The sequence below is a fragment of the Aspergillus chevalieri genome, chromosome 1 (genome assembly GCF_016861735.1).
Source record: "Aspergillus chevalieri M1 DNA, chromosome 1, nearly complete sequence".
Taxonomy (NCBI): Eukaryota; Fungi; Ascomycota; class Eurotiomycetes; order Eurotiales; family Aspergillaceae; genus Aspergillus; species Aspergillus chevalieri.
In genome coordinates, this window is record NC_057362.1 from 4648102 (window position 1) to 4672837 (window position 24736).

The following is a 24736-nucleotide window of genomic DNA, read 5'->3' on the forward strand; positions in this document are numbered from 1 at the left end:
ATACGGGGTCCGGTGACTGACCGAGACTGGGGACAGATCCGTCTATTTCTATGCTTCGCCATGAAGTTGACATTTCTCAGATCAAACGCGAGATTCAACCTTACAAGATCGAGCGATGGGAAATATGCAGGGTGAAAGGCTCGGAATCGCCCAGATCTTCTTGGTCGCTTGCCCGTCATTCATTCTCTTCGGATACAATCAATCTGGAGTTGGAGGATTGGTGGATTTTCCATCATGCACCAGGCAATTTCCCGCAATCGATACCGTTAATACGACCGGGGCTCAGAAATCCCACAATGCAACAGTGCAAGGTGCGGTGATTGCCTCTTACACGATCGGTGCTCTTTTCGGATCTCTTATTTGCACCTGGATTGGTGATATTCTCGGTCGTCGTCGCACTATCTTCACCGGGGCGCTCATTGCATTGATCGGACAAGCGTTGGAATGTACAGCTTATGCTCTGGCTCAATTCACCGTTGGCAGGGTCATTCTAGGATTCGGTGTCGGGATGCTAGCTGCCACGGTGCCAGTCTGGCAATCTGAATGCGCTCCACCAAATAAAAGAGGACGCAACGTCGTCCTCACCGGCATGTTCATCGCCTTCGGGTTCGCCCTGACCCAATGGGTGAATTTCGGCTTCTACCATATCCAAGAGCAATCAGCCTCCTGGCGAGGCTCACTAGCCATCCCAGCCTTATTCTCCTTCACCATCATGGCTAGCATCTTCTTCCTCCCTGAATCCCCTCGCTGGCTAGTTCTCCGCAACCGCTCTGACTCAGCCCAACAATCCCTCGCCAGCCTACGCGCAAAGGACATAACCTCCCCGGAAGTCCTCCAAGAACTTCACTCAATCGAAACCTCCCTGGAAGAATCGTCTCACGGCACCATCCGCCTACGAGACGTCTTCTCCGCAAACGAAGACAAACTCCTTTACCGCTTCCTTCTCTGCGTGACCCTCCAGTTCTTCCAGCAAATGAGCGGCGGCACCCTCATCTCCGTTTACACACCCACAATATTTGAAGACGATCTGGATCTCAGTGCAACTCTCGCCAAGATCCTCGCCGCCTGCGCGCTGACATGGAAATTCCTCTCCTGCTTCGTGGGATTCTTCATAATCGACAGGATCGGACGTCGTGCCGCGTTCATGATCAGTGGTGGAGGCATGGGCCTGTGTATGGTTGCGATGGCAGTCTCGACGTCATTCGTGGGGAATCATACGGCGTCGATCATCTCAGCGCTGTTCCTGTTTGTGTATAACTTCTTCTTGCCGCTGGGTTTTCTGGGTGCGAACTTTTTGTATCCCGCCGAGGTTGCACCGGCCAGGCTCCGGGTTGCTGTGCAGTCGATTTCGACGGCGAATCAGTGGTTATGGTACACCCTCCTTCCTTCCCCTTTTCTTATCTTAGCATGGCTAAGGGCTTTGTTTTGATAATACAGGATGTTCGTCGTCGCAATGGTAACACCCACCGCGATCGCCCAAATCGGATATCAGTACTACATCGTCTACGCCGTTATTTCTCTCATCATTCCGCCCTCCGTTTACCTCTTCTACCCGGAGACCAAGAACAGATCACTGGAAGAAGTCGATCAGATCTTCCGCGAATCGGCATCTATCAGGGCTGCTGTGAGGGCGTCGAAGAAATTGCCGATTCGGAATGATGTTTTGAGTGGGTTTGAGGGGAAGGAGAAGGAGGTTGTTGAGGTGGAGTAAGGGTATAGCGGTTACCGGATATGCAAGGTCATGAATTCCAACCCGCACGTAAGACAAGGAATGCTGGATCCGATATCAGTCAGATTTTATTTAGTTAGATAATGAAATCTGATGACCATGATTGAATGTCAAGAGCTATTTATAAGCTTCTTAAGCTGCGCATATCCGCGTGGGGTCATTTGGCATTTATATATATCCATGTCGTCAGATATGCCGACAACTGGAATTGAGAGCGTTGGGAAATATGTCTTCGTTACTGAGATTGTAACACTACAGCTGCCCATGAAAGATAAACCAAAAGAAAAACGGAATCCCGCGAGGAAAACATAAACTCTATATTACATTCCTGTCAAATACCCAACCTAAGATACGACCATAAAACGCATAGAAATGAGAAACGCCACAACCCCCTCTTCCCCATGGGAAAGACCATCTTTGCTTTGTCTTTTTTCGTGGTTTTTTTTTTTGCTGGATCCCAATGCCTTTTAATCTCGTTGTCCATGCTTCCTCTCCTTGCCGTCCTGCAAGAAATCCATCACACCTCGAGTGGAAAAAGCTACCGACGATCCTGGACGCAATTGAAGAACAGAAGGAAAGAAAAAGGAAAAAGCTAAGGGATGTGAAACAGATCTGTCGTTCACTAGACACCGCTAAGAAAGAACTTTTAGGAAACCGAGGGATATCAGGTTCGGGAGAGAAGGGGTAAAAGGGTAAAATGGTAAAAAAAGGAAAAATAGAAAGAAGAAAAGAAAAATCGTAAATCAAGGGGAGCCAGAAAGAGTCATCAACCGTGAAACAACATCTCCGTGCCGGGCATGTCCATGTAAATCTCTTTACGACTTGTTCTCTTCACCCTCCTGAGGGGCAGCCTCCTGGGGCTTGGCCTCGCCAGCCTCACCCTCAGTGCCCTTGTTCTTCATGTACTCGTCGTAAACACTGAGAGCCTCGTCGACCTTGGCGCGGAGAGCTTCCTCATCATCGAGCCTAAAACATCATTAGTATCATTTTCGCGTAAAGTGATACTTCAATGGGCAAAACTTAGCAAAACTTACAGGCCAAGAAGCTCAGTGTTGTCCATCTCCAGAAGCATACCAGTGACCTTACCAGCCAGCTCAGGCTGCTGGGCCTGGATCTTGGGGTAAAGAGCTTCGCCGAGCATCTGCTTCTGTTGCGGGGCGGGAGCAGCAGCAAGAGTCTGAGGGGTCAAACCGCCAGCGACAGGGGCCTCGGGCTGAGCGGCGGGCTGAGCGGGGGCGTTCTGTCCACGACCACCGCCACGGCCCATGCCCTGCATGGGACCACCACGGCCACCGAAGCCACCACGCATAGGCATGCCAGGAACCTGGCCACCACGACCACCACCACGTCCGCCAAACTGCACCTGAGCCATAGCCTGGGGGTAGGCCATGCCGTTAGGAATGCCACCAGGGCCCTGGATAGCGCCCATGGGGATACCCTGAGCGAAGTTGGGGGGGATCTGCTGGTTGGGACCCATGCCACGACCACCCTGAGGGAAGGGAGGGTACTGGCCAGGACGTCCACCGGGGATACCCATAACCATACCGGGCTGGGGAGGGAAAGCCAATCCACCACGCTGGCCAGGGATGAAACCCTGCTGGCCAGGACCGTAGAAGACGGCGGGCTGCATGTACTGTCGACGGGTCAGTTGTTTATGTTGAAATATCCAAGGGGTATTTAAACTTACAGGCTGGGGCATGCCAGCGGCAGCAGCGGCCTGCTGTTGTCTGATAGTGTTGCGAGCCTGGATGCTGGCCTCGAGCTGGCTTCTACGGACATCCTTGCGCTGAGCAAGGGCAACGTAGAGAGGCTTGCCGTTGACCATTCTCTGGTTCATCTCGGTGACGGCCTTGGAGGCTTCGTCGGGGCTGCTGAAGCAGACGAAACCGAAGCCCTTGCTCTTGCCAAAGGTCTTCTTCTTGGGCTTCTCCTCACCCTCAGCGGGCTGCTCCTCAGCGGGCTTCTCGGCCTCGGCCTCAGCCTCCTTCTCGTTCTCCTTGCCCTCCTCCTTCTCCTCCTCGGACTGGATGCGCTCGACGTTGGAGGCGTCGCGCATCACTTTAGCAGAGGTGATGGTACCGTAGGGGCCAAAGAGCTCGCGCAGCTTCTCGTCATCAATGTCGTCCGTTAGGTTCTTGACGTAGAGGTTGACACCCTGGTACTTGGAGGCCTTCTCCAGACGGGCAGCTTCGTACTGTCTGCGGAGTTCCTCCTCACGCTCGTGCTTCTTCTGGGCACGGCCAACGTAGAGCCTCTGGCTCTTGACCTCCTTGTCGTTCATCTCTTCCACGGCGGCCTGCGCACTTTCATGGGTCGAGAAGTTGACGAAACCGAAACCACGGCTCTTGCCCTCCTGGTCACGGCTGAGAGTGGCGGAGGTGATCTCACCGAATTTCTCAAAGAGGTTGCGGAACTCCTCGTCAGAGACCTCCTGGTCGATGTTCTTGATGTAGATGTTGGTGAAGTTGGCCTTCATCTCCTCGAACTTGCTCTGGCGGTCCTTCTTGGAGATGTGGTGACCAACGAAGACCTTCTTGTCGTTGAGCAACATGCCGTTAACGTGCTTGATGGCGTTGTTGGCAGCCTCAGCGGTCTCGTAGTGGACGAAACCGTAGCCCTTGGAGTTGGCGAACTCATCCTGGGCGACCTTGCAGCTCAGAATGTTACCAAAGGCGGCGAAAGTATCGTGGAGAGCCTTGTTGTCGATGGCGCTGTCTAGGTTCTTGATGAAGACATTGCCCTGGCCAGTCTTGCGGAGAGCGGGGTCACGCTGAGACCACATGATACGGCAAGGCTTGCCCTTGATCAGGGTGTAGTTGAGGTCCTCGAGAGCGCGCTCACCATCGGCGGTGTTGTTGTAGTTAACGTAAGCGTATCCGAGCGAGCGGCGGGTGACGGCATCGCGGCACACACGGATGGAAGCGACCTGGCCGATGGAGGAGAAGAGCTCGTAGAGCATGGCCTCGGTGACCGAGGGGTCGAGTTCACCCACATAGAGGGAAGCCGAGTGAGGCTGGTTGGCGGCAACGGTGGTGGTTTCGGCCGCAGTCGTCTCGGAGGCAGGAGCAGCGGTCTCGGGGGTGCCGTTGACAGGGTTGTCAGTGGCGGGGTTGGTGGTAGCGTCGGCAGACATTTTTGCGATAGGTACTGCTAAGAAAGAAGGTATCAATATAATGGAGAAATTGGAAATTGAGAAACAACAGAATCACAGGATGGAGAAAGTGAATAGGTTTCTTTTTCGTGTTCCAGTCACAGATCGAAGGTGTGAGCAATGGACTGATCCAGGGCTCTTTCGCACAATCACACAAAGAAACGGACTCGGTAAGAAAAGACAGAAGGAGAATAAATGATTTCAACAGGCCAGTATAGATCCCTTTTAACTGATGTTTTCGCCAGCCAAAGAACAGACACAAACAAATCAAACAGTGCAGCTCTAACAGACTCAGGACTCACAGCAGAGCCTCCAGAACAACGCCATAAACAATTCTCGAGTCTCGGGCGCAAGCAACAACACAGGAAAGAAAACAAAACGCTGGGAAAAAAGGAAGCAGAGACGCGATAGTAGGAAAGCGGGCGAACTCACCGCACAGAAAGTCGACACAGACGTGGATCAAAAGGGCTTGTCAGCAAATGACACTTTTTTTTCTGGATTTTCCGGTTTTTTTTGGGGATTTTTCTTTTCGATAAAGATTCGAAAGAAGAAAAAGAAGAAAGAAAAGGGAGTGGTTTTGAGAGAGATGCAGAAGAGGAGAGGTTAAGAGGGAAGGGAAAAAAAGTGAGAAAAAGAAGTTTTGGTGGAGAGAAAAAAAAGACACCGCCCGAAACGGCAGTATTCCAGTGCCGCTTTACGGGCTTCTGGAAAACTGCCCGCCCTAGGCTAAATCAGGCAGGTGTGCCCCGCCGCTTCAACGTCATTACTCAGCGTCAGAGTTTTACAGCCCTATAACTATACAAGGCACAGTATATGCAGAGAGGGAATGAGAATGAACATATTCACTATATGTACGCATGGTCAATGTCCATATAATGACTATTCATGCAAGTGTATCAATGCCAGTAATGCCTGCACAACGCCACCTCTATGCGAGTAGTCATCTGGGTATTTAGAACAAACAATATAGAAAAGAAAGAGCAAAAGCAAAACGGTTAGCTCAGGTCAAATCCAGCCCCCGAGTTGACCGCGTAGAGAAGTTTCTCCCGCAGCGTCTCCGCATTGGAATAGCGCGGCAGCTTCAACAGATTCACGCAGGTGCTGGTGCTGGGAAGACGTTCCTGGTCCTCACTCGAGTCGCGGATGCTGAACCGGGGATTTAGATGACTGAAACCCAGAAGTGGTGCTCGCGGAGTCGAGGTCACGAATTTCAACACCTTCTGTCGCTCCTCGTTCGTCATGTTGAACATCACCTCCCAGAACACCTTAATGGTTGGGTGTTCTTGCTGATCGTCTCCGATCACATACACTCCTCCGTACAGGGTGTTGCGTCGCAAGTCTGCCACATCGATATCACCCGACTCGCCGCTGACCAAGGTCTGTAGCTCCGCCTGATTGAACATAGATAGCCATGAGGGTTGAATGATCTGTCCAAGACCTTGCAAAAATGCGTTGGTCTGAAGGGCTGGTTGTGCCTGAAGACGGTACCGGGCAATATACGAAATGTACACCAGTCGGTTCTGGTTCGTAACAGCGATATCCGATCCATTGGCTTTCAAGTCGCGAGTCATCGTGCGGCTGCCAGAACTCGGGAGGGAAACGGTATCAGTGATGGTAAAATTCAGCGCAAAGTCCTCAACGTCGCCAGGATAGTTCTTAAGTTGCAACTATAAAAGAACAAGCGATTAGTTACGGATAGGGATCAATGTAGACGAAGAATTGTGACCTACCAATCCTTGGTAGAGACCTTGGTCAAGATCTTTCATGTCGTTGAGATTAGCTCGGTACGCCGATTCCTTCTGTGCAGAACCGGTTCCGCCCGTCAGAGCCCACTTGAGCAGGAAAAACGGCGCAAAGTGAACATCCACAAGAATGCCCTCGTAAAGACACTTTCCAACAACTCGCCCGAGGAACTCATACCGTCGCAGCAAGTCTCGTACCTGTTCGTTCCACTCTGTGCTGCGCTCCAGGTATCCTGACTGTCGAAGCAACTCTCTCCGCTGCTCAACAGCCATGGGGTTTGGGTACAGGAGGTGGTCATCGTTCTCCTGAAACAAAGGGAACTCTTGGTCCGATTTAAAGGCCTCGTTAGTAACGCTAGTCAAGAACTCCTTGGTCACACCACCCCCATCGATTCCCGCTTCCGGGTTGTTGAATTTGTCAATGAAGGTAATCTGAATGGGCTCTTTCAGGCCTTCTCCCAGATCATAGAATTTATCATAAGCATCATCAAAAATGCTCTCGCGCTTAATATCTGCGTGTTGGCGGGTCAGGACATCCTGGCTTAGATCGCGACCATCCATACGTCCCATTGACGCCTGAGCAACAGTCATACGCCAAATGTCAGGATCAATAGCCCCGTGCCTCCGGCGCATCTGGTCTCGATGGATGAATTCCCGGAAGACCTGTACTCTCGTAGGGAAAGGAATGAAGAACGGCATGTTCCGAAGTATCTCAAGTCGAGGTGCCACTGATTCTAGTTGCTTTCTGCGAGCGGCTTGTTGCTGACGGCGTCTGAGAGCCTCGATACGTCGCGGCTGCTGAGCACGGCCAGTGCCAATTAAACCAGAGGGTTCAAAAGTCTCGTTCATCAAGTCATCCTGATCCTCGTCGTCCTCGTCATCTTGCAGTTGATGCCGGTTCTCTTCTTCTGCAACGACTGCCGGGATGAAACCTTCCATATCGAAGCGATTCGTCATCAACCAATGGTCATCGGGAAGGAACTTGCGTCTCGAGCTAGAAAAATAAAGGTCAGCATAGCAGTTCATAAGGAATACCATATCAGATGAAACATACTCTCGTTCGTGGATCATTCTCAACAATCCCGTAACAAGACCCTTGAAATAGTCAAGCGGTATGCCTGTGACACCAGGAAGACCCTTTTCTTTGTTCTTGATCTCAATATCCTTGGTGCTAGTAATCTGATCCGACGGGGGTGCTAACGAAGTGAAATAACTTCGGATGTCTCCAGCATACTGCTTGGTATCGTCCTCGTTTAGATCCGCTGAATTCCAGTACAACGTGAAAGCCAGGTTCTTTAGGAAAACGGTCATGTCTTTAATCTCCCTCAACGGCAGAGCGCTTTCCTTGGTCCATGACACCTTCGTATTTGAAGAGGCTATGAACGAGGAATCACTGGAGAAAAACTCGTCGTCGTCCATTACTTTCAGAACAAACGTGTAGAGTTCAAGGAAAAGCAGGATAATCGTCCATTCTTCGTCCCTTTCAGTCTGAGGGATTGCTGAAAATTTCGAATCCGCTTCGCTGGTAGGTTTCAAAAAAGGAAGTACCTTGGTAGAATCTTGACAAATCGCTGCAAATATCCTGCTAGACCGCGACGCATGCCAGAAATACTTGATTGCTGGAACCCTTGATCCTGACTCACCCGACGTAGCAGAACCCAAGTAGAGCCACATGCGGATGTCATCTCCACGTCGAGGAAAGACTCTCAGGAGCGTCAGAGCATAAGTGGCAAGAGTCTTGGCTTCGTGAGAAGCGACCGAGTCAACGTTTGCCAATTCTCCTTGTGTTGAGTGAAGCTGAGACAGAAGTCCAGTGATGTTGCTCTGATTGATAAGGCAGAATAGCTGCTCTTTGACAAACCGGGGCAGTGGCTCTTTCGCCGTAATTTCATCAAGGTCACCTGCTTCCTCCAGCTCCAGGCGTTGTGAGACATGTACTGCTGTCGAGTTCAACAATTCTGAGACGACCTTCACAAAGCCAGGCTCCGGTGCCTGATGCCCCCCCGCCTGGCTTCCCAACGCGTATCGATGGAAGTAGATGAAGTATGCGAGTAGCCAGAGTCGAGCCTCGACATCCCTATCATTTGATAGACGGCTCTTAAACTGGGCATCCAGGGGTCTCAAAGCCGACGTGAGCAGTTTGTAATTGATGTTATTCGCCAATCCATCAAGTGTCCCTAAATACGAAGGTAAATCTGAAATAACAAGATAGTTCCTTGCAAACCATTCGTATGCAGTGAGAGTCTCGGACGTAATAGGTCGAAGGAGAGCAAGGACACTTTGAACAAGGTGGTCGGGAGATAGGTTCGATCGACGGAGGGGCTCGATGTTTGTCGTCAACAGGGACATGACAGAATAGTACTCTTGGGCGAGCAGTGCCATCATCTTGGGTATCAAGTTTGTAAGGAAAGTCAGGAGTTGCAGCAAATATCTCGAAGCGAAGGCCGGCACCCTCGACGATGGCGCCGAGCGCAGCACCCGGAGAATCACCTTTGCCAGTCGCGTAAGCGGAGTAGTCCATTCCCCCTCTGTTGCAATTGTCGGGATCTCGTGCAAGGTTTTCTGAAATGCGTTGGCAAAGTATACCAACCGCACGACATCACCGTTATCCCAGGGTTCCAGAAACTGGACCAAGAGTCTCAGCTGCGATAGACACCCGGCCGCCGATGCGTACGGGACCGACCCCTCAACATCCAATCCCGCTTGTCCTGTCACATCGTCAAACGGTAGCGAAGTCCCTGCCCTTTCCTGTTCAACAGTATCCCATTCTACCCTCCACGTGCCATGTGTGTTCTTCCTGCTCCGATAGCCCCGCCATGCCCGCTGTACGAGTCGGGTTGCCCCTAACCGATCCCTTTCCTGTTGTCTCGCTAAACGTTCCTGCTGGGCGATCGCAAGGGTGTTCTGTGGGCCGGGGCCATGGCCAGTTCGTCCCGAGGGGAAGGCAGCGAATGGGTTTGTGTTGCGGGCACCGAGGTTGACCTGCCGCGGACGGCGAGCGTTGCCCGTGAATGATTGAAACATATCCTGTCTCCAGTCAGAGCTCGGACGTCGATAAGCAAAGGCCACTGAAGGTTGAAAGTAGCAGAAAAGTCAAACCGCACCTCCATGCCAAGAGGGACGCGGCAACGAGGAAAAAAAAGGTTGTAGTCGAAAGAGAGAGTTGGTGGTGGAAGAGCTGGCGACATTCAGACTATGACATACACATGATCAGTGAGTTATGTGCACGCATTTCAACTCCGATTGGAGGTTATTGCCACAGAAATACACATAGTATATTTAGTGCCACGCACCAGATGACATAGGAAGTTCTATCAGGGGAAATATATAACTGCAGTGAAACCATGCAGGAGGGCTTACGCATTCACTATAGGGACCAAGATAGCGAGTAGGGTGATAATTCGGGCTGAATATTTCTATCATAAGTATCTGTCATTTAAAATTACAAATCACGGCTGGAGTTGACGCCGACTGTGCCATAAGCTGATACTCCATAGTCCGAAGACTCAACCATAGGTACACGAGCTAGGTCAGTTTCCCTCCTAATATGATATCTGGGCAGCCTTGTTCCACATTTAATGCCAAGGATGGACCCAGCAGCAGAAGCAGCGTGTCGTCCAAAGCGCCGCGTTTCCAGACATACTGTACATATAGTGCACGGAAGATGAGATATGATCGACCAGCGAGCAAACAAACGGTAAGGTAAGCCATGTGATCCTGGGGGTTTAGTCAACATGGTGAATTCCAAACGAATGATAATGTGGACAGTCGAGTCTGTAGCCACGGTCAGAGTGATGTCCAAAGCTATTTCGGGGCGATGTACCAACCTTTTAGTCTCGTTCAGCATCATCGTATTCTCTTCATAACAGGCCCGCCTATTGAGCGGGCTCCGTCTCTGGTTCCACACGTTCAAGACGCTCCATCTCAAGAACCTCTTGTCCATTATCCGATGTCCATAACTCGAGGTAGTCTTTTCCGCCAAACGCCCTCTCTCGTGTAACAAATTTGCCGTCCTTCTCGACCTCGGCGGTGTATCTGCTCTTCGTCGGGGCCATGGCCTTGGTCACGAACGGAGTAAGCTAGTTCCATCTGTTAGCCCAACGTCCACATCCATCCCACCGGGTCCCGCATTGTGCGCTGCCGAACAGCCGGGGAAGACTGGCATACTTTGAACTGGTCAAGGTCTTCAGGTACAACGTATGTCCGGACTTTCTTCCAGTCGATCACATAAGAGCCGTTCTTTGCGAAATAACCCATCGAGCCGCTCCGAGTTCCCTTGTAGTAGCCGCCGTTGACCTGCTTGGTTGTCAGGCGCAATCGCGCCATCATCGGTTGCGAAGGCTTGAACATTTTGACCGTGGCTGCAATTCAGCAGACTCTTGCTGAAGAAACAGTATACTGCGTAATTGACGAACGAGGGGTGGTGTCGGAGGTGAGAGGAAGACCGTCTTTTCCAGAGTTGGACTGCGCTAGTGAGCTTCGGCGCGCCGAGAACTTTTTTTCCGCTGCCCGTAAAAAAAAAAAAATCAACTCCGCATCTTTTCTACATCTCTGTCATTGCATGCACGGTTTTAAAAGTTTTTATTCTTGATTTATTTCAGTGTATCACTGAAGAGCATATCTAATTAATTCAGAAGAAACGCAACCATGCCTCGCAAGCAGGCCCAGTTGCGCGGCCCCAAAGACCGAGACTCGCAGCAGAGCAGGACGCAGAACAGGTCGCAGAACAAGACCACGAAGAGAAAGGCCGGAAAGGGCTTGGATGCGCTCGCCATCGCTGAGGCTGAATACCCTATTGACCCCCGGATCCGACGAAGCCGTCTAGGCGTAGGCGACGATGACGATTTCTCTAAGCGCAAACGAGACGACGCAGACGGACCGGATACCAAGCGTCGCAGAACGGGCGAAGACGACTCGAGCGATAATGATGGTAGCGATGCCGATGGTCGTGAGTGGAAGATAGGCGAAGTCGACAGTGATGATGACGAGGAACTGGATAGTGACGAGGCTATGGGTTCGAGTGATGATGAACTTTTCGAGGGCTTCGCATTCCGCGGAAGCTCTACCACGAAGTCGAAGCCGAATCCGAAACAAAAGAAAGAGAAAAAGACTCGCCAACTCAATTTGTCCGAGGATGTCGACGAGTCGGACGAAGAAATGAACGATAACGAAGAGGATGGCGATGAGGAGGACGATGACTTGGGAGAAGATGCCGTCGATCTTCTGACTGCTTGGGATATGAACACAGCAGCAGAGGAAGAAGCTGCCAAGAAGGCTGCCGCAAAGGCTAAGAAGGCCGCGACTGACGACTACGATGAGGAGTCCGGCTCACAAGACGAAGACAGTGACGATGAATCCAGTGAAGACGACGACGCCCTGTCGGTATCAGATGACGATGCGGATGTCGGAAACGAACACGGCCTTTCGAGATTACAAGACTTTGTAAATTCAATGGAGACCGATGCCACCAGCAAACCAACAAAAAAGAAAGGTTCTGCGCAGGAACAGAGCAAACCTACAGAATACGGGTTGACATCCTCGAAGAAATTGACCGTGGCCGACCTTCTACCCTCGATTTCGGATTCCCGCCTGAAGAATTCATTGAAGCATGTCGATTCCACGACCGATCATAAACAGTCATCTGGTATTCCTGGTAAATTGGATGCGCCCGCTCCTAAACGCCAGCAGGACCGAATGGATCGGGAAGCCGCTTACGAGAAGAGCAAAGAGACTATGGATCGCTGGCTTGAGACTGTCAAGGCGAACCGGAGAGCTGAACACCTTGTTTTCCCTCTTCCAAACCCTGATGCACAACTGGTACACAAACTGGACGCTCCTAAGCCACAAAACGACCTTGAGTCCACCATCCAGAACATCCTGGTCGAGAGTGGTCTTGCAACTACACAAGGAAAGTCCAATGAAGATGAAGTCAAGGAGTTCGAGGAGTTGGAGGGGCGGAAGTTGCCCATCGAGGAGATCCGGGCTCGCAGAGCGGAGCTCCGCAAGCGCCGCGAACTTATGTTCCGGGAAGAAGTACGTGCCAAGCGGATCAAGAAGATCAAAAGTAAATCCTACCGCCGTGTTCATCGGAAAGAGCGGGAAAGGCTGGAGCAGCAAGAAAGACAGGCCCTTATTGACGCTGGCGTCGACTTGGACGAGGAAGAGAAGGAGAAGATGGAGCGGCAACGAGCGGAGGCTCGCATGGGCTCGAAGCACAAAGATAGCAAGTGGGCGAAGAGTCTCAGACAAACTGGCCGCACAGCTTGGGACGAGGAAGCCCGTCTAGGCGCTGCTGGTCAGGCATTGAAGGAAGAAGAACTACGGAAGAGGATTGAAGGCAAGCGTGTGTCTAATGGTGATGATGACTACCTGGATCCATCCAGCTCGGAATCTGAAGATGAGGATCCTTGGGCAGAAAATGGCTCTGATGTTGAAAAGGAGAAGATCCGCAAGAAGATCTCTGCACTCGAGGGTGGTGATGCAGGGGAAGAGTACAAAGGACCACATGCGAAGCTTCTCTCTATGAAGTTCATGCAGAATGCGGATGCCGCACGTAAAGAACAGAATGACGCAGAGCTCCGGAAACTAAGTCGGGGCCTTCAAGGTGGTGAAGAGTCACAATCTGAGGCAGAGTCGGAAGTCGGCCGACGGAAGTTCGGTCAGAGCAAGACTGAGGAACCAGAGCGAAAACCGGAGCCATTCCGCAAGAATGAGTTGGAAGAGGCACCTGATTCGGACGATGAAGATGCTGTTGAGTCAAGGGCAGCCGAGATGACTCAGGAGACCAGCAAGCCTAAGCCGTCCGCACGCCCAGCCAAGAAAGAAGCACCTGCACGTATCTCAAACAACGCCTCGAAGCAGCAGGAAACTGTTGATGAAGTGGAGGAGAACCCATGGCTGGTGCAGACGAACCGCACTAACCGGAAAGCGAATGTCAACGACTCAAACCAGTCCGTTGATATCTCGATCAACGACGCACCCGCCCGCGCACCCGCCCCCAAGTCCTCCAACGTTAGCAAAGATCAGAAGTCAAAGGCACCACCTGCTAAGAAGCCGCAAATAGCCGAAGATGCTGGCAGCGATGACGAAGACCAAGTGCCGGTCCTTCTGAAGAACCATGACCTCGTGAAGAAGGCATTTGCCGGAGACGAGGTGGTACAGGAGTTTGAGCAAGAAAAGCTAGACACCATCGAAGACGAAGGTGACAAGGTGGTCGACAACACGCTTCCCGGATGGGGAAGCTGGGCTGGCGAAGGTGTCAGTAAGAAGCAACAGAAACGGCAAAAGCGTAATCTTACTACAATTGAGGGCGTGAAGCCTGAGCAGCGCAAGGACGCGAAGCTCTCGAAGGTCATTATCAACGAGAAGCGCCAGAAGAAGGTAAGCCAAGCTCAATGAATCTACGTACTTTACATGTGAAATCACAGGCTAACAGTTTGCTATAGAACAACAAGTATATGGCTTCTCAACTCCCTCACCAGTTCGAGACCAAGCAGCAGTACGAACGGTCTCTGCGTCTCCCCATCGGTCCCGAATGGACCACCAAGGAGACTGTCCAGAACGCCACCAAGCCCCGCATCATGATCAAACAGGGTATCATCAAACCCATGGAGAAGCCCATGGTCTGATCTCGAATTGGTCATGCTTGACTGGGGTCGACATATTTCCAACCTTCAATGTCAATTGTTTCTTGTTGCATGGTTATAGATACGAATGGGGTTTTTTTTTTTGTTTTCCATTTTCAATTTCGTGTGTATTGGCATTATGATGACGCGTCATCGTTTGTTTCTGGGATATCTGTTGATGGTGTGGTCTGTATACATAGGTAATTCTCGGCGCATCGAGTCATAAAAAGTTTTGAGACCCCGGTGGTACCCCGGATTCTTATTCTGACAGTTCGACATGTGGCCAATCTTAATTGCTCAATTTGTAGATGATTTAGTCTTATGAGCCGAGTTTACCATGGCCAGAGACGTAATTTGCTCCGGATATCCTCTTCCTCTCCGGGGACTTTCAATGGTTGCACGAGAAGGAAGCACAGAAACGTAGATCCGACGTCTTGGATCCAGTAAGGTTCAGCCGCCCCGGACTCTTTTATGCTCGTCGTCATCCCAAGCGAGGTTAAAGAGGGCTAATGCAAGGCACATGGCTGTCAGAGACTACACGTGCTACCAGATCATCGGACATTCCGACGCGGGTCTATGGAATGTTATCACGTCGGCAACAACCCAGCCATGGAAATTGGTAGCGGCAGGAACAACCAAGAAATTGAGACAAGATAGACTTCGCTCTTGATCAATATCGGGCAATATGATACAGCAAGTGGAAAGTAAATTCATGACTCTCAGGGTAGACGATCACGTGGGGCGTTTAGTCACTTTTACCTCAATAGGCAACACGCAATCCCGACATCCCCTCCAACATCCCTCTTTCCCCTTCGCTCGCTATATCTTTCCACGACGGAATCGTGGTCAGGGGATCAAGTCAGATTCGAATAATTATCGTCTTATGTTGGACATTGACGTCGAGGGCCCCATTCATAAACGGTTGATTCCGCTGTCATAGTAGGGAACTCCTCCATCTACTAGTACCACAAGGGTGAGTAAGCATTCCTCAACCCTGCATTGTTGCCCTGGGTCCCCTTTTTCTCGTGCAAATGAAAAATGCCTCTGCTTTGGGACCTACAGTGCTGACATTTGATTCAGGCCGGCATCTGCTGTGTACCTGTTTCTGCCTTCCCGAAACCCTTCCTGTCACCTGGTATCCGAGCCGCGTCGGTGACCCTGGCTCACTAATCGAGAATTCCTGAACGAGTACCGGACTGGAATGTTTATATTTGGTTGACAGCCATCGGTAAGTTCTCACTTTTCTTTCTGACATCTCAGGTTTTGTTCTGGGCCTCGTGGGACTTTGTCGTTTCTTCAACCTGTCATTTTGGGACCCTCGTGGGAAGTGTCGAATTGAGACTTCATGTTCTTGATTTCGGTCTTTCATTCTTCTTAGCTTGTGCTCGTTGGCTGGTTTATTCGGGCTCTCTGAGACATTATTGCTTTCCCCTGTCTTTCATTTACTTTTGTTGTCTTACTCGGTTGGTCTTTATATTGGGCCAACCCCTCAATATTGCGAAAATTTGTTGTTTGCTTTGATTGTTTTCAGAATAAATCTCGGATACGGTCTCCAAAATGGACAGGAAGGCGAATTGGGGTTATACGGCCCTGCTAATATGGCTTCTGGCACCAGATACAGCTTTATGTTTTCCGAAACCTACGGGATCAGTTACGGAACCGACAAGTACCGCCTCATTCAAGACCCAGTATCCTCCAGACAACGGGAGACTTCTCATTCCAGAGACCACAGGAGTAAGTGTGTTCTAGGTTGTCGATGAACGCAGAACTAACACAAAACACAGTTCTACCCAACCAGTCTTGAGCGTGACGTTCGTGGAGTCTCACCAGAGAGAACGCCATATTTGGGATTTGACGGCTTGATTGATTGGTTTCTGTCTGACAGTGGTTTCCAAGCAGCAGAGCCTACTATCACAGGCCTACCGACTGCACCAGAAACAACGATTTCAAATCCTGGCCCTACCAAAAAGCCTGAGCCTACCAAAAACGCAGAGCCTACAAAAAACACAAAGCTGGCACCGACCACCGAAAAACACGGAAATCCATCGTATTCGTCAACTCCGAAGGGAAGAGAGCCTGCGCCACATACGAAAGGAGGTTCCAAAGCCACTGGATTCCCACGACCATCAATGGAGGGACAAGATGTTTTCTTGCCAGTCGCAACTGGCGGTATCCCGAGCAGTATCATAGCCAGGGATGACCACCCAGTACCGAGGACAAATATTGTAAGAACCTCCCCTCAGTATTCGATGTTCAACATCACTTACATGGGTTAGGGCAACACTACGGACCCAATAGAGACAAACAAGTTTTACAGCGGACTGTTCCTTGGAACTCAAACAAACGGCACATTTACCCATCCGTACAACATCGCGTGGGCCAAGGGCAACGGCAATGCTGGCAGCTATGGCATGTCCGTCTCGCACACCGAAAAGAACGTGCTGGCAGAGGGTCCGCCCAATGATAAGATCCCAGGCCACCCGGTGTCTTTCTATGTGAATCCTGTTGGAATCCAGTCTATGATCCTTTCGGCAGCAGAATTGAGAGACGGCACGGTTCTGACGGCAGAAGACCCAAAGCCATTTTCGGCTAACGCTGTCTTGCGCCCGCATCCCGGATCGCACCAGAACATTACTTTCCCTCTCGTTCAAGGCATGGGATTCTTGACCGGAATCTACACTGATCTGCAACCATTGGTCCAGACTGGTGTTCTATACCAGAAGGTCGTTTCCGCAGGGAGCCCGAAGCCGGGTATCTTCAAATACCAAGCGTACCTGGAAGATGGCAATATGTGGCTGATTTATGCTATTCCGGACGACGGCAAAGATCCCAACTTCAAGCTTGACTCGCACACTGACCTGCGGGGCCCCCAGGGGTGGTCTGGTACGATTCAGGTTGCGAAGAACCCGCAAGGATCAAGCAGCGAAAAGCTCTATGACAACTCGGCCAGTGTTTTTGCAGTCCACGGTGTGTTATCCGGGGCAGTATCCCAGGATACGGGAGTATACAACCTGGGATGGGCAAAGGCGGGCAAATATGCTAAAGATACGCCGTTGATTATGTTCGCGCTGCCTCATCACGTTGAATCGTTCGATGATGCAACCAAGGGCCGATTGACCAGCATTCAACTGCGGACCACCACCAAAGGCAACGCTACGGCCGTCATTGGCGAACAATGGACATTGATTGAGTCAGAACTGCCGATCAGTATGGACTTTGCTCCGTGGGTCCAGAATGGAAACAACCTTTCACCATCGGCGAAAAAGGTTCTCCTTGATATCGCGCCCAAGGACCTTGGGGAGGACATCGATAAGCAGTCGGACCTCAACAGCATGTATTTCAGCGGTAAAGCACTTAGCAAGTTCGCTACGGTCATCTACGCCGTTAGTGAACTGGGTGGAAACCCGGGCCTTGCGGCTGATGCCCTCGATAAGCTGAAGAAGAGCTTCGCCCGGTTTATCAACAACCGTCAACAATTTCCCCTGGTATACGACAACGTGTGGAAGGGCGTCGTATCATCTGCAAGCTATGGCGGCGATGTTGGAGCAGACTTTGGAAACACTCTGTACAATGACCACCACTTTCACTACGGATACTTCATCCACGCTGCTGCCATTATCGGAACGCTGGATCCCGAGTGGCTGAAGACCAGCAAAGATTGGATCAACACGTTGGTGCGGGATGCAAGCAACCCGGTGGCTGATGACCCTAATTTCCCGTTCTCGCGGGCGTTTGACTGGTTCCACGGTCACTCGTGGGCCAAAGGCTTGTTCGAGTCTTTTGATGGCAAGGACCAGGAGTCGACATCGGAAGACACGATGTTTGCTTACGCGCTCAAGATGTGGGGTAAGACTATTGGTGATAAGAGTATGGAGGCGCGTGGGAATTTGATGCTTGGTGTTTTGCGACGCAGTCTGCAAAACTACTTCCTTTTGGAGAAAGAGAATATTAACCATCCGCCGGAGTTTGTCCCGAACAAGGTGACTGGTATTCTGTTTGAGAACAAGGTGGACCACACGACCTACTTTGGGGGCAACATGGAGTACATTCATGGGTAAGATGAGCTTCCTTGCCCATTCAGCGATGTATGCTGACTAGCGCAGAATTCATATGCTGCCCCTCCTCCCGGCGTCATCGTACGTACGCAACCGCAAATTCGTGACCGAGGAGTGGAACGCATTGTTTGCATCGAACGCCAGCACTCCGGCAGACAAAGTTGAGGGTGGTTGGCAGGGTGTGTTGTATGCAAACCTGGCGTTGATCGACCCAGTTACCTCGTGGAAATACTTTGCGCGCGATGGATTTGATTACGCCTCAATTGACGGAGGCGCCAGTCGTACGTGGTACTTGGCATTCGCGGCTGGTGAGTATTTGTCTCCTTAACGCTTATGTCTGTGGATTGTGGCTGACTGTGACAGGTATGGGAGGATGTCGTGAGTAAACAGGGATGGTGAGCTGAGCAATACGATACATGGCGTGGCTGGGATTCCTTATGTTAGATTTGGGTGGCTTGAATGTATTACGTGATTATTGTCAAAATATTGAGTACGGTGTAGTCTTAGCCGATCTTGCAGAAATGCATATGTGCCCCAACATTTTAGCCATTATTGGCATGCATTGTTGGTGCATGGACCAGCATTCCTTGACATGTGGCTGGCTCGGTGTGGTTAGTGAGCGTGGCAGTGCAGGTCGAGATTCAATCTGTTACATTCAGGGATAATCACTTTTCAGGAGTTGGGCACTGCGGCGTGCAGTGAGGTATTGACTGTATTCATGGGACTAGAATGTCCATTGCATTACTTTCTCATATAAATCGTCGTGGTGCTGAATGCTCTGAACAATTCTTCATCATCAAAAATATAATAGATCGCCCCACTGATATTCAATTCCCACTGATCCGGAATCAAAACGAGGCTGTGCAAATTCAAGAGCGCCACGGTACGACATCATAAACTATCAAGTTCAGTTCCGGAGCCAATTGACTGTAACTTCTTTTCTCCCTCTGAACGGTCGTCGTTATTCATTTTGTCCTTAATTCCTCGTTTCAGTCTTGGCTACTTTGATTGCTATCGACTATCCCTGGTCTCCATGGGTAAGTGACTTTCTCTTTTATTTCCTTTATACCCACCTTCCTTTACTCCTCGTTTCTCTTCCTTTCCCTTTCGACGCACGCCCATTTCATTCCTTCTCTGTCCGGTGCTACCCATTATATGCCTCAATTGTATTAATTGACTCCAATTCCAGCGTCCACACCACTCCGTTCTATCTTCCGCAGACACTCCTGGGGTTCCAAGAAGTCCACCACCATGCCCTCCTTCTTTAGCAACTCCGGCGATTCCGACGAACACACCTCCCTCCTTGGAAACGGCAACGGCAACGGCAACGGCCATATTAACGGACACAGCCACCGATACAAAGTCGCCAGTCACCTCTCCCACTGGCCGTCGCGAGTCCTGCATCTAACATGGGTGACCCTCGTGCGCGATTATGTCAATCTGCTCCTTGTCTTTGTACCCTTGGGTATTATGGCGGGCGTGTTGAAATGGGACGCCACAGCTGTGTTTACGCTGAACTTCTTCGCGATTATTCCTCTGGCGTCGCTGTTGAGTTTTGCGACGGAGGAATTGGCCGCGACGATGGGGCAGGCCCTGGGTGGTTTGATGAACGCGACGTTTGGGAATGCCGTTGAGCTTATTGTTAGTATTATCGCCTTGACGCGCGGTCAGACGAGGGTTGTGCAGGCGAGTATGCTGGGCAGTATTCTGTCAAATATTCTGCTGGTTTTGGGTTGCTGCTTTTTTGCTGGTGGTCTGCGGTATCATGAGCAGACCTTCAACAGCACTGTGGCTTCGACTATGTCGTCGTTAATGACTGTCGCCTCAGCATCGCTTATTATCCCGGCTACCCTTTACTCGTCGTTGTCGAACCAACCCAAGCGCACGGAGAACATCTTGGTCGTCTCTCACGGAACCGCTGTTATCCTTCTGATTCTCTACGTCATGTACCTCTACTTCCAGCTGCGCTCGCACTCCTACCTGTTTGAAGAAGTCAACGAGGGAGTCACCGCCGACATGGAAGGCCAGGAAGATGGAGAGAATGAGGCGCGTGAGCCTCAGGAAGAACGCGTCCTGGGTCCTTTGGCTGCCACTGTTGCGTTGGTAGTCGTGACCATCCTGGTTGCCCTCTGCGCTGATTACTTGGTCGACAGCATCGACGACATCGTTGAAAAGACCGGCATGACCCCGACCTTCATCGGTCTGGTCCTCATCCCCATCGTTGGCAACGCTGCGGAACACGTCACGGCCGTCGTCGTCGCCTGGAAGGACAAGATGGACTTGGCCATTGGTGTCGCCATTGGAAGCAGCTTGCAGATTGCTCTCTTCGTCACCCCCTTCCTGGTCATTGTTGGCTGGATTATCGACGTGCCTTTGACGCTGCACTTCCAGACTTTCGAGACCGTCGCTTTCTTCATCTCGGGCTTGGTCGTGACCTTCTTGATCCAGGACGGCAAGTCAAACTATCTAGAGGGTGGACTGTGCTTGGGTATGTACATTATACTTGCTCTTGCATTCTATGTCTACCCGGACAGTGATACGGTTGGGGATGCTCTCGTGAACACATCGTGAACCAAACATCTTTGATGACCGTATACACCTACCTTCATTTTTCTCCTACGTCTTTGGATTCTTCGGTTATTGTGGGAGGGAAGTCTGCTCATTCGCGTTTTGGATTCCTTTTGTCGCGAGTTGATTCTCGCTGCAGTGCTTTGGTCGCTGGCGATTCCTTTCTTTGATGTGTTAGTATGTATATGTTGGATGCATGTGCATCAGTTTTGGAGGATTTCTGATTTTCTGTTCACTAGCGAATCTGAGTATAGGGCAAGCCTTTCGAAATACATTCCCTTAACTTGCGTCATCACCATGGCATATGCCACCTTTTTTCGAGTCACATGCTTTACAACATTAATTCATGAGTTATGAAAGAGGAGGAAAAATTACACATTTTCGGGCAGGAATATAACAGCAGCAAAAGCAGGCATCCCATAGACAAAAAACCCACAAGAACACCCCTAGACTGCCCCAGACCTCAGAAAACACACAACCCTTCGAAATTCCCTCCTGGGTCCACAAGCGCAACACCCGAGTCGCCAACATGGCCGAGTCCGAAAGAAGAAGAAACCCGAAAGTCTCAAGGACAAGAGCATCCCACTCATGGACCGCAAGTTCATGACCTTTAACATGAACTCCGTCAATCCCGCCAAATTCGCACCAAAACCCTACGTTGAGAAATACTATTTCTTCTACGGCACGCTCATAGATCTGTCCATGCTCAGCCACGTCCTGGGCCTCGATCACGAACCTGAACTCCGGCCTGCATACATCGTCGGTCAAAAATGAAGATGTGGGGACCTTATCCAGCTGTTTTGGACGGGGTTGCGGAGGGGAAGAGGATCGATGGCGTGGCGTATAAGGTTAAGTCCGAGGAAGGTAAGAAGAAACTAGCTACTTAATAAGACGGGGATGTATCGGGAGAAGGGGTTATGGTTTATGTTGGGGATAAGGGTGGGGAGAGGGCTCTGTGTATGTGTTTGTTTGGAATGCGGATGAGGGACTGCTTAGGGAAGGGAGGTTTGATTTGGGGGTGTTATTGAAGATGGAAAGGAATAGGAAGGAAGAGAGAAAGAGGGGCAACCAGGATATGAATTTTGAATCACGATCATGACATCTCAGTGAAAGCTCAACAACAACTGCATATCAGCAGTGAAACGATTTAAGCCTTCCATATCTACTCTGTACTTCATTATCTCAGTTTTTTTTTTTTTTTCTGTGGCTTTTAAGTCTGTCCCGGTAAAGTAATGTACCAGCTCGAAAAGAAGACTAAACAGCCGGACACCCCCTACTTTCTGAAACTCCCCAGCTTGTATGGCAGCGCCACAATCCAACACAAGGCTAGCCAAGGCGGCAAAAGTTAAGAAAAAAGCAAAGAAAAGAAAGCGATGGTGAGTTTTTGGTCACATAGTTTGACACTTTACAGAAAGGATGTCGGTGTCATGTAAATTGGCAAAGACAACAGCCAGGTATATTAGTGGTATTGGCGCATATTGTTTGCTTAGTGTCACATGTCTATGCACATAACTATCTTCCATCAAGTAGATAAATATCATCAGTCCTTACTCCATCTCTTCTACATCTCACGTTCAGAGCCCGTTGGCGTTCGAATTGTAATATCGAAATCCAACACCCCATCTGAGTACTTCAGCTAATTCATCAAATAGCGTCTGCAGACCACCGAAAAGATGGAAATGACAAACCACTCCCCCTTATCGTCCACAAATCCATGCACGCCAAAAAGAAAAAAGAAAAAAAACCAGATTCCGACTCTACGACCCGAAGCCCTTCCATTTCTTCTACGACAGGCCGGTGGATTCGTTAACCCTGGCCCAAAGCCTCGACTTGCCTCCAGGAGAACTAGCAGAAATTCACGCTGCTTATATGGGCAAATACCCGATAAAGATGTGGAGCGAGTTCCCAGCGATTGTGGGAGGTCATGACACTCCATACCAAAGGGTTTCAGAAGTTCTTACAAGGCGACATCGAAAGAGGAGATGGATCGGTTGGCGAAGTATGTGTCGCACAACTATAGATTGAGGGGCTGTTGCGTGCACCTTGAGAATGCACCAGATACTAGGGTTCGTGGGGCTACATTTGTTTGGGATGAAGATCCATCGTTACTTAGTGAGGGGAGTTTTGGTTTGCAGGATCGGTTGGAGATGAAGAATCAGACAGATAGGGAGAAGAGTGGTTGATCCGTATGATACTGGGACTTTTTCTAGGATACCTGGGCCGGTTTCCAATTTCATCAGTATATTTGAAGATTAGAAGAATACTGAAAGCCCATCATTTTGAGGTAAGGAGTGAAGTACGGACTAGAAGAAAGACGATGTAGGTTTAGTAGTGCCCTATAGAAATTCTTGGCACTAATGACTCAGCGGAAAATTGTCGTCCCGTGACCAGCCTCGATTTCGGCGGGGATTCAATATTCAATCATCACTGCCATTGACGGTCAAAAAAGAAGCAGAAAGATGCCACCGCGACTCAATCTTTTCACGGCCAGAAAGGCCATTCCTGTCCTTCGCTCGTCGTCTACCCCATCCGTCAACGCGTGGCAGAGTATTATCGCCAACCTCCCGCACCGGTCTAGCAACGCCGTCGGTCTACAAAAAAGATGGAATTCGTCGGGATCGGATAAGAAACAGGAGACACCAGAGGAGGCAGATAGGCTGAAGGGTCCCACGGAGGACGCGCTTCCTCATGTGAGCGAGGAAGCCGCCGCGACGGACCGGATTATGTCGAAGGAGAAGCGATGTGATGGGATTCCGACTACGCCAGAATTGGAGCAGGGAACTCCCATTTCGGAGGTATATTTCTTTGCTATATTGCCATTATGCATTTTGTCTGACCAGCTATGATTTCTATAGATCCTCCAACGCGACGAAAAAGCCAGAAAGAATGCACCCAAGGTTATGCAGGATATGATGAAGACACCGTCCGGCAGCCGCTCATTCTCGACATCCACTCGTCGTCTGCAGGATGTACAGAAGAACGGCACCAACCCCGATGGTGCCTCGGCTGCCCTCGTTGCCGATATGGTTGCCAATGTTGATTTCCAGGCGGCCGAGCTCGCCGGTCTCAAGTTCTCTCCCCCAAAGCCCTTGGCTAAGACCGACAACTTCCGATCACGATATGAACCGCTTTTGGAACAGTTCACAAAACTGCTTATGGAGGATGGAAAGCTGAGTCTTGCTCAGAAGGTATACATACAGTCTGTTCTATCTGTCTGCGCGGAAGGCTAATAATTTGGTAGAATATGGCCCACATCTTGGATACGCTGCGGACCTCCTCTCCCCCTCAGGTTAACCCCAAACGCCGCCTCCTCCCTGGCCCTCCCGCCCCTCAGCTGCCGCTCGATCCCGTCCTTTACCTGACCCTGATCGTGGACTCTGTTACTCCTCTAATCAAGATCCGTAACCAGAAGGGTATTGCTGGTGGTGGTGCCGCCGTCCAGATCCCCGTGCCTCTGTCGGAAAGACAGCGTCGCCGGACCGCCATCCAATGGATCATCGATGCTTCGGAGAAGCGACGCGACAGCAAGTTCGCCAATCGGGTCGCTCAGGAACTGCTGGCCGTTGCAGAGGGCCGCAGCGGTGTGTGGGATCGCCGCGAGCAAGTGCACAAGCTTGGTGTCGCAGGCCGTGCCAATCTTGGAAAGAGGGTGCGTTAAGTTGGAGATAAAATGGGTGGTGTATGAAAGTCATGGTCATGTTATTTGAATATACGGGGAATTGCTGGTGTTTGTGTTTTTTTTCTGTTTTTCTCTATGTGTAATTTTAGTCCCAGGGTCATCTTGAGCAAAACGTGCATTGTACAGTCCATGTTGACTTTTCATTGTAGTTCTTCGATGGTCCGCATATACCGAGTAGTAGCAGCAA

The 24736-nt window shown here is 50.6% G+C and overlaps 9 protein-coding genes across 9 annotated transcripts; 6 read left to right on the forward strand and 3 right to left on the reverse strand.

The window, feature by feature from the left end:
* Positions 1 to 115: 115 nt before the first annotated feature.
* On the forward strand, positions 116 to 1711 carry ACHE_11593S (sugar porter family MFS transporter; the record flags this gene model as incomplete). The annotated part of the gene is made up of 2 exons (XM_043276179.1): positions 116 to 1371; positions 1438 to 1711. 2 exons carry the CDS (start codon positions 116 to 118, stop codon positions 1709 to 1711), a joined length of 1530 nt encoding a protein of 509 aa, XP_043132713.1.
* An 833-nt stretch (positions 1712 to 2544) lies between these two features.
* On the reverse strand, positions 2545 to 4862 carry pab1 (polyadenylate-binding protein; the record flags this gene model as incomplete). Its single annotated transcript, XM_043276180.1, has 3 exons — positions 2545 to 2695; positions 2764 to 3362; positions 3417 to 4862. The coding sequence occupies 3 exons, from the start codon at positions 4860 to 4862 to the stop codon at positions 2545 to 2547; spliced, it is 2196 nt and encodes a 731-aa protein (XP_043132714.1).
* Positions 4863 to 5875: 1013 nt separating this feature from the next.
* ACHE_11595A (HECT-type E3 ubiquitin-protein ligase) lies at positions 5876 to 9732 on the reverse strand (the record flags this gene model as incomplete). The annotated part of the gene is made up of 4 exons (XM_043276181.1): positions 5876 to 6547; positions 6611 to 7616; positions 7677 to 9649; positions 9727 to 9732. The coding sequence occupies 4 exons, from the start codon at positions 9730 to 9732 to the stop codon at positions 5876 to 5878; spliced, it is 3657 nt and encodes a 1218-aa protein (XP_043132715.1).
* A 765-nt stretch (positions 9733 to 10497) lies between these two features.
* On the reverse strand, positions 10498 to 10972 carry ACHE_11596A (mitochondrial 54S ribosomal protein mL41; the record flags this gene model as incomplete). The annotated part of the gene is made up of 2 exons (XM_043276182.1): positions 10498 to 10701; positions 10790 to 10972. The coding sequence occupies 2 exons, from the start codon at positions 10970 to 10972 to the stop codon at positions 10498 to 10500; spliced, it is 387 nt and encodes a 128-aa protein (XP_043132716.1).
* A 297-nt stretch (positions 10973 to 11269) lies between these two features.
* ACHE_11597S (UTP14 family protein) lies at positions 11270 to 14250 on the forward strand (the record flags this gene model as incomplete). The annotated part of the gene is made up of 2 exons (XM_043276183.1): positions 11270 to 14002; positions 14068 to 14250. The coding sequence occupies 2 exons, from the start codon at positions 11270 to 11272 to the stop codon at positions 14248 to 14250; spliced, it is 2916 nt and encodes a 971-aa protein (XP_043132717.1).
* Positions 14251 to 15804: 1554 nt separating this feature from the next.
* On the forward strand, positions 15805 to 18688 carry ACHE_11598S (glucan endo-1,3-beta-D-glucosidase; the record flags this gene model as incomplete). The annotated part of the gene is made up of 5 exons (XM_043276184.1): positions 15805 to 15981; positions 16032 to 16472; positions 16524 to 18301; positions 18351 to 18610; positions 18666 to 18688. 5 exons carry the CDS (start codon positions 15805 to 15807, stop codon positions 18686 to 18688), a joined length of 2679 nt encoding a protein of 892 aa, XP_043132718.1.
* An 865-nt stretch (positions 18689 to 19553) lies between these two features.
* ACHE_11599S (uncharacterized protein) lies at positions 19554 to 20873 on the forward strand (the record flags this gene model as incomplete). The annotated part of the gene is made up of 1 exon (XM_043276185.1): positions 19554 to 20873. The coding sequence occupies one exon, from the start codon at positions 19554 to 19556 to the stop codon at positions 20871 to 20873; it is 1320 nt and encodes a 439-aa protein (XP_043132719.1).
* Positions 20874 to 21458: 585 nt separating this feature from the next.
* On the forward strand, positions 21459 to 21644 carry ACHE_11600S (uncharacterized protein; the record flags this gene model as incomplete). The annotated part of the gene is made up of 1 exon (XM_043276188.1): positions 21459 to 21644. One exon carries the CDS (start codon positions 21459 to 21461, stop codon positions 21642 to 21644), a length of 186 nt encoding a protein of 61 aa, XP_043132720.1.
* A 1685-nt stretch (positions 21645 to 23329) lies between these two features.
* On the forward strand, positions 23330 to 24528 carry ACHE_11601S (mitochondrial 37S ribosomal protein uS7m; the record flags this gene model as incomplete). Its single annotated transcript, XM_043276189.1, has 3 exons — positions 23330 to 23665; positions 23726 to 24058; positions 24112 to 24528. 3 exons carry the CDS (start codon positions 23330 to 23332, stop codon positions 24526 to 24528), a joined length of 1086 nt encoding a protein of 361 aa, XP_043132721.1.
* Between the last annotated feature and the right edge of the window lie 208 nt (positions 24529 to 24736).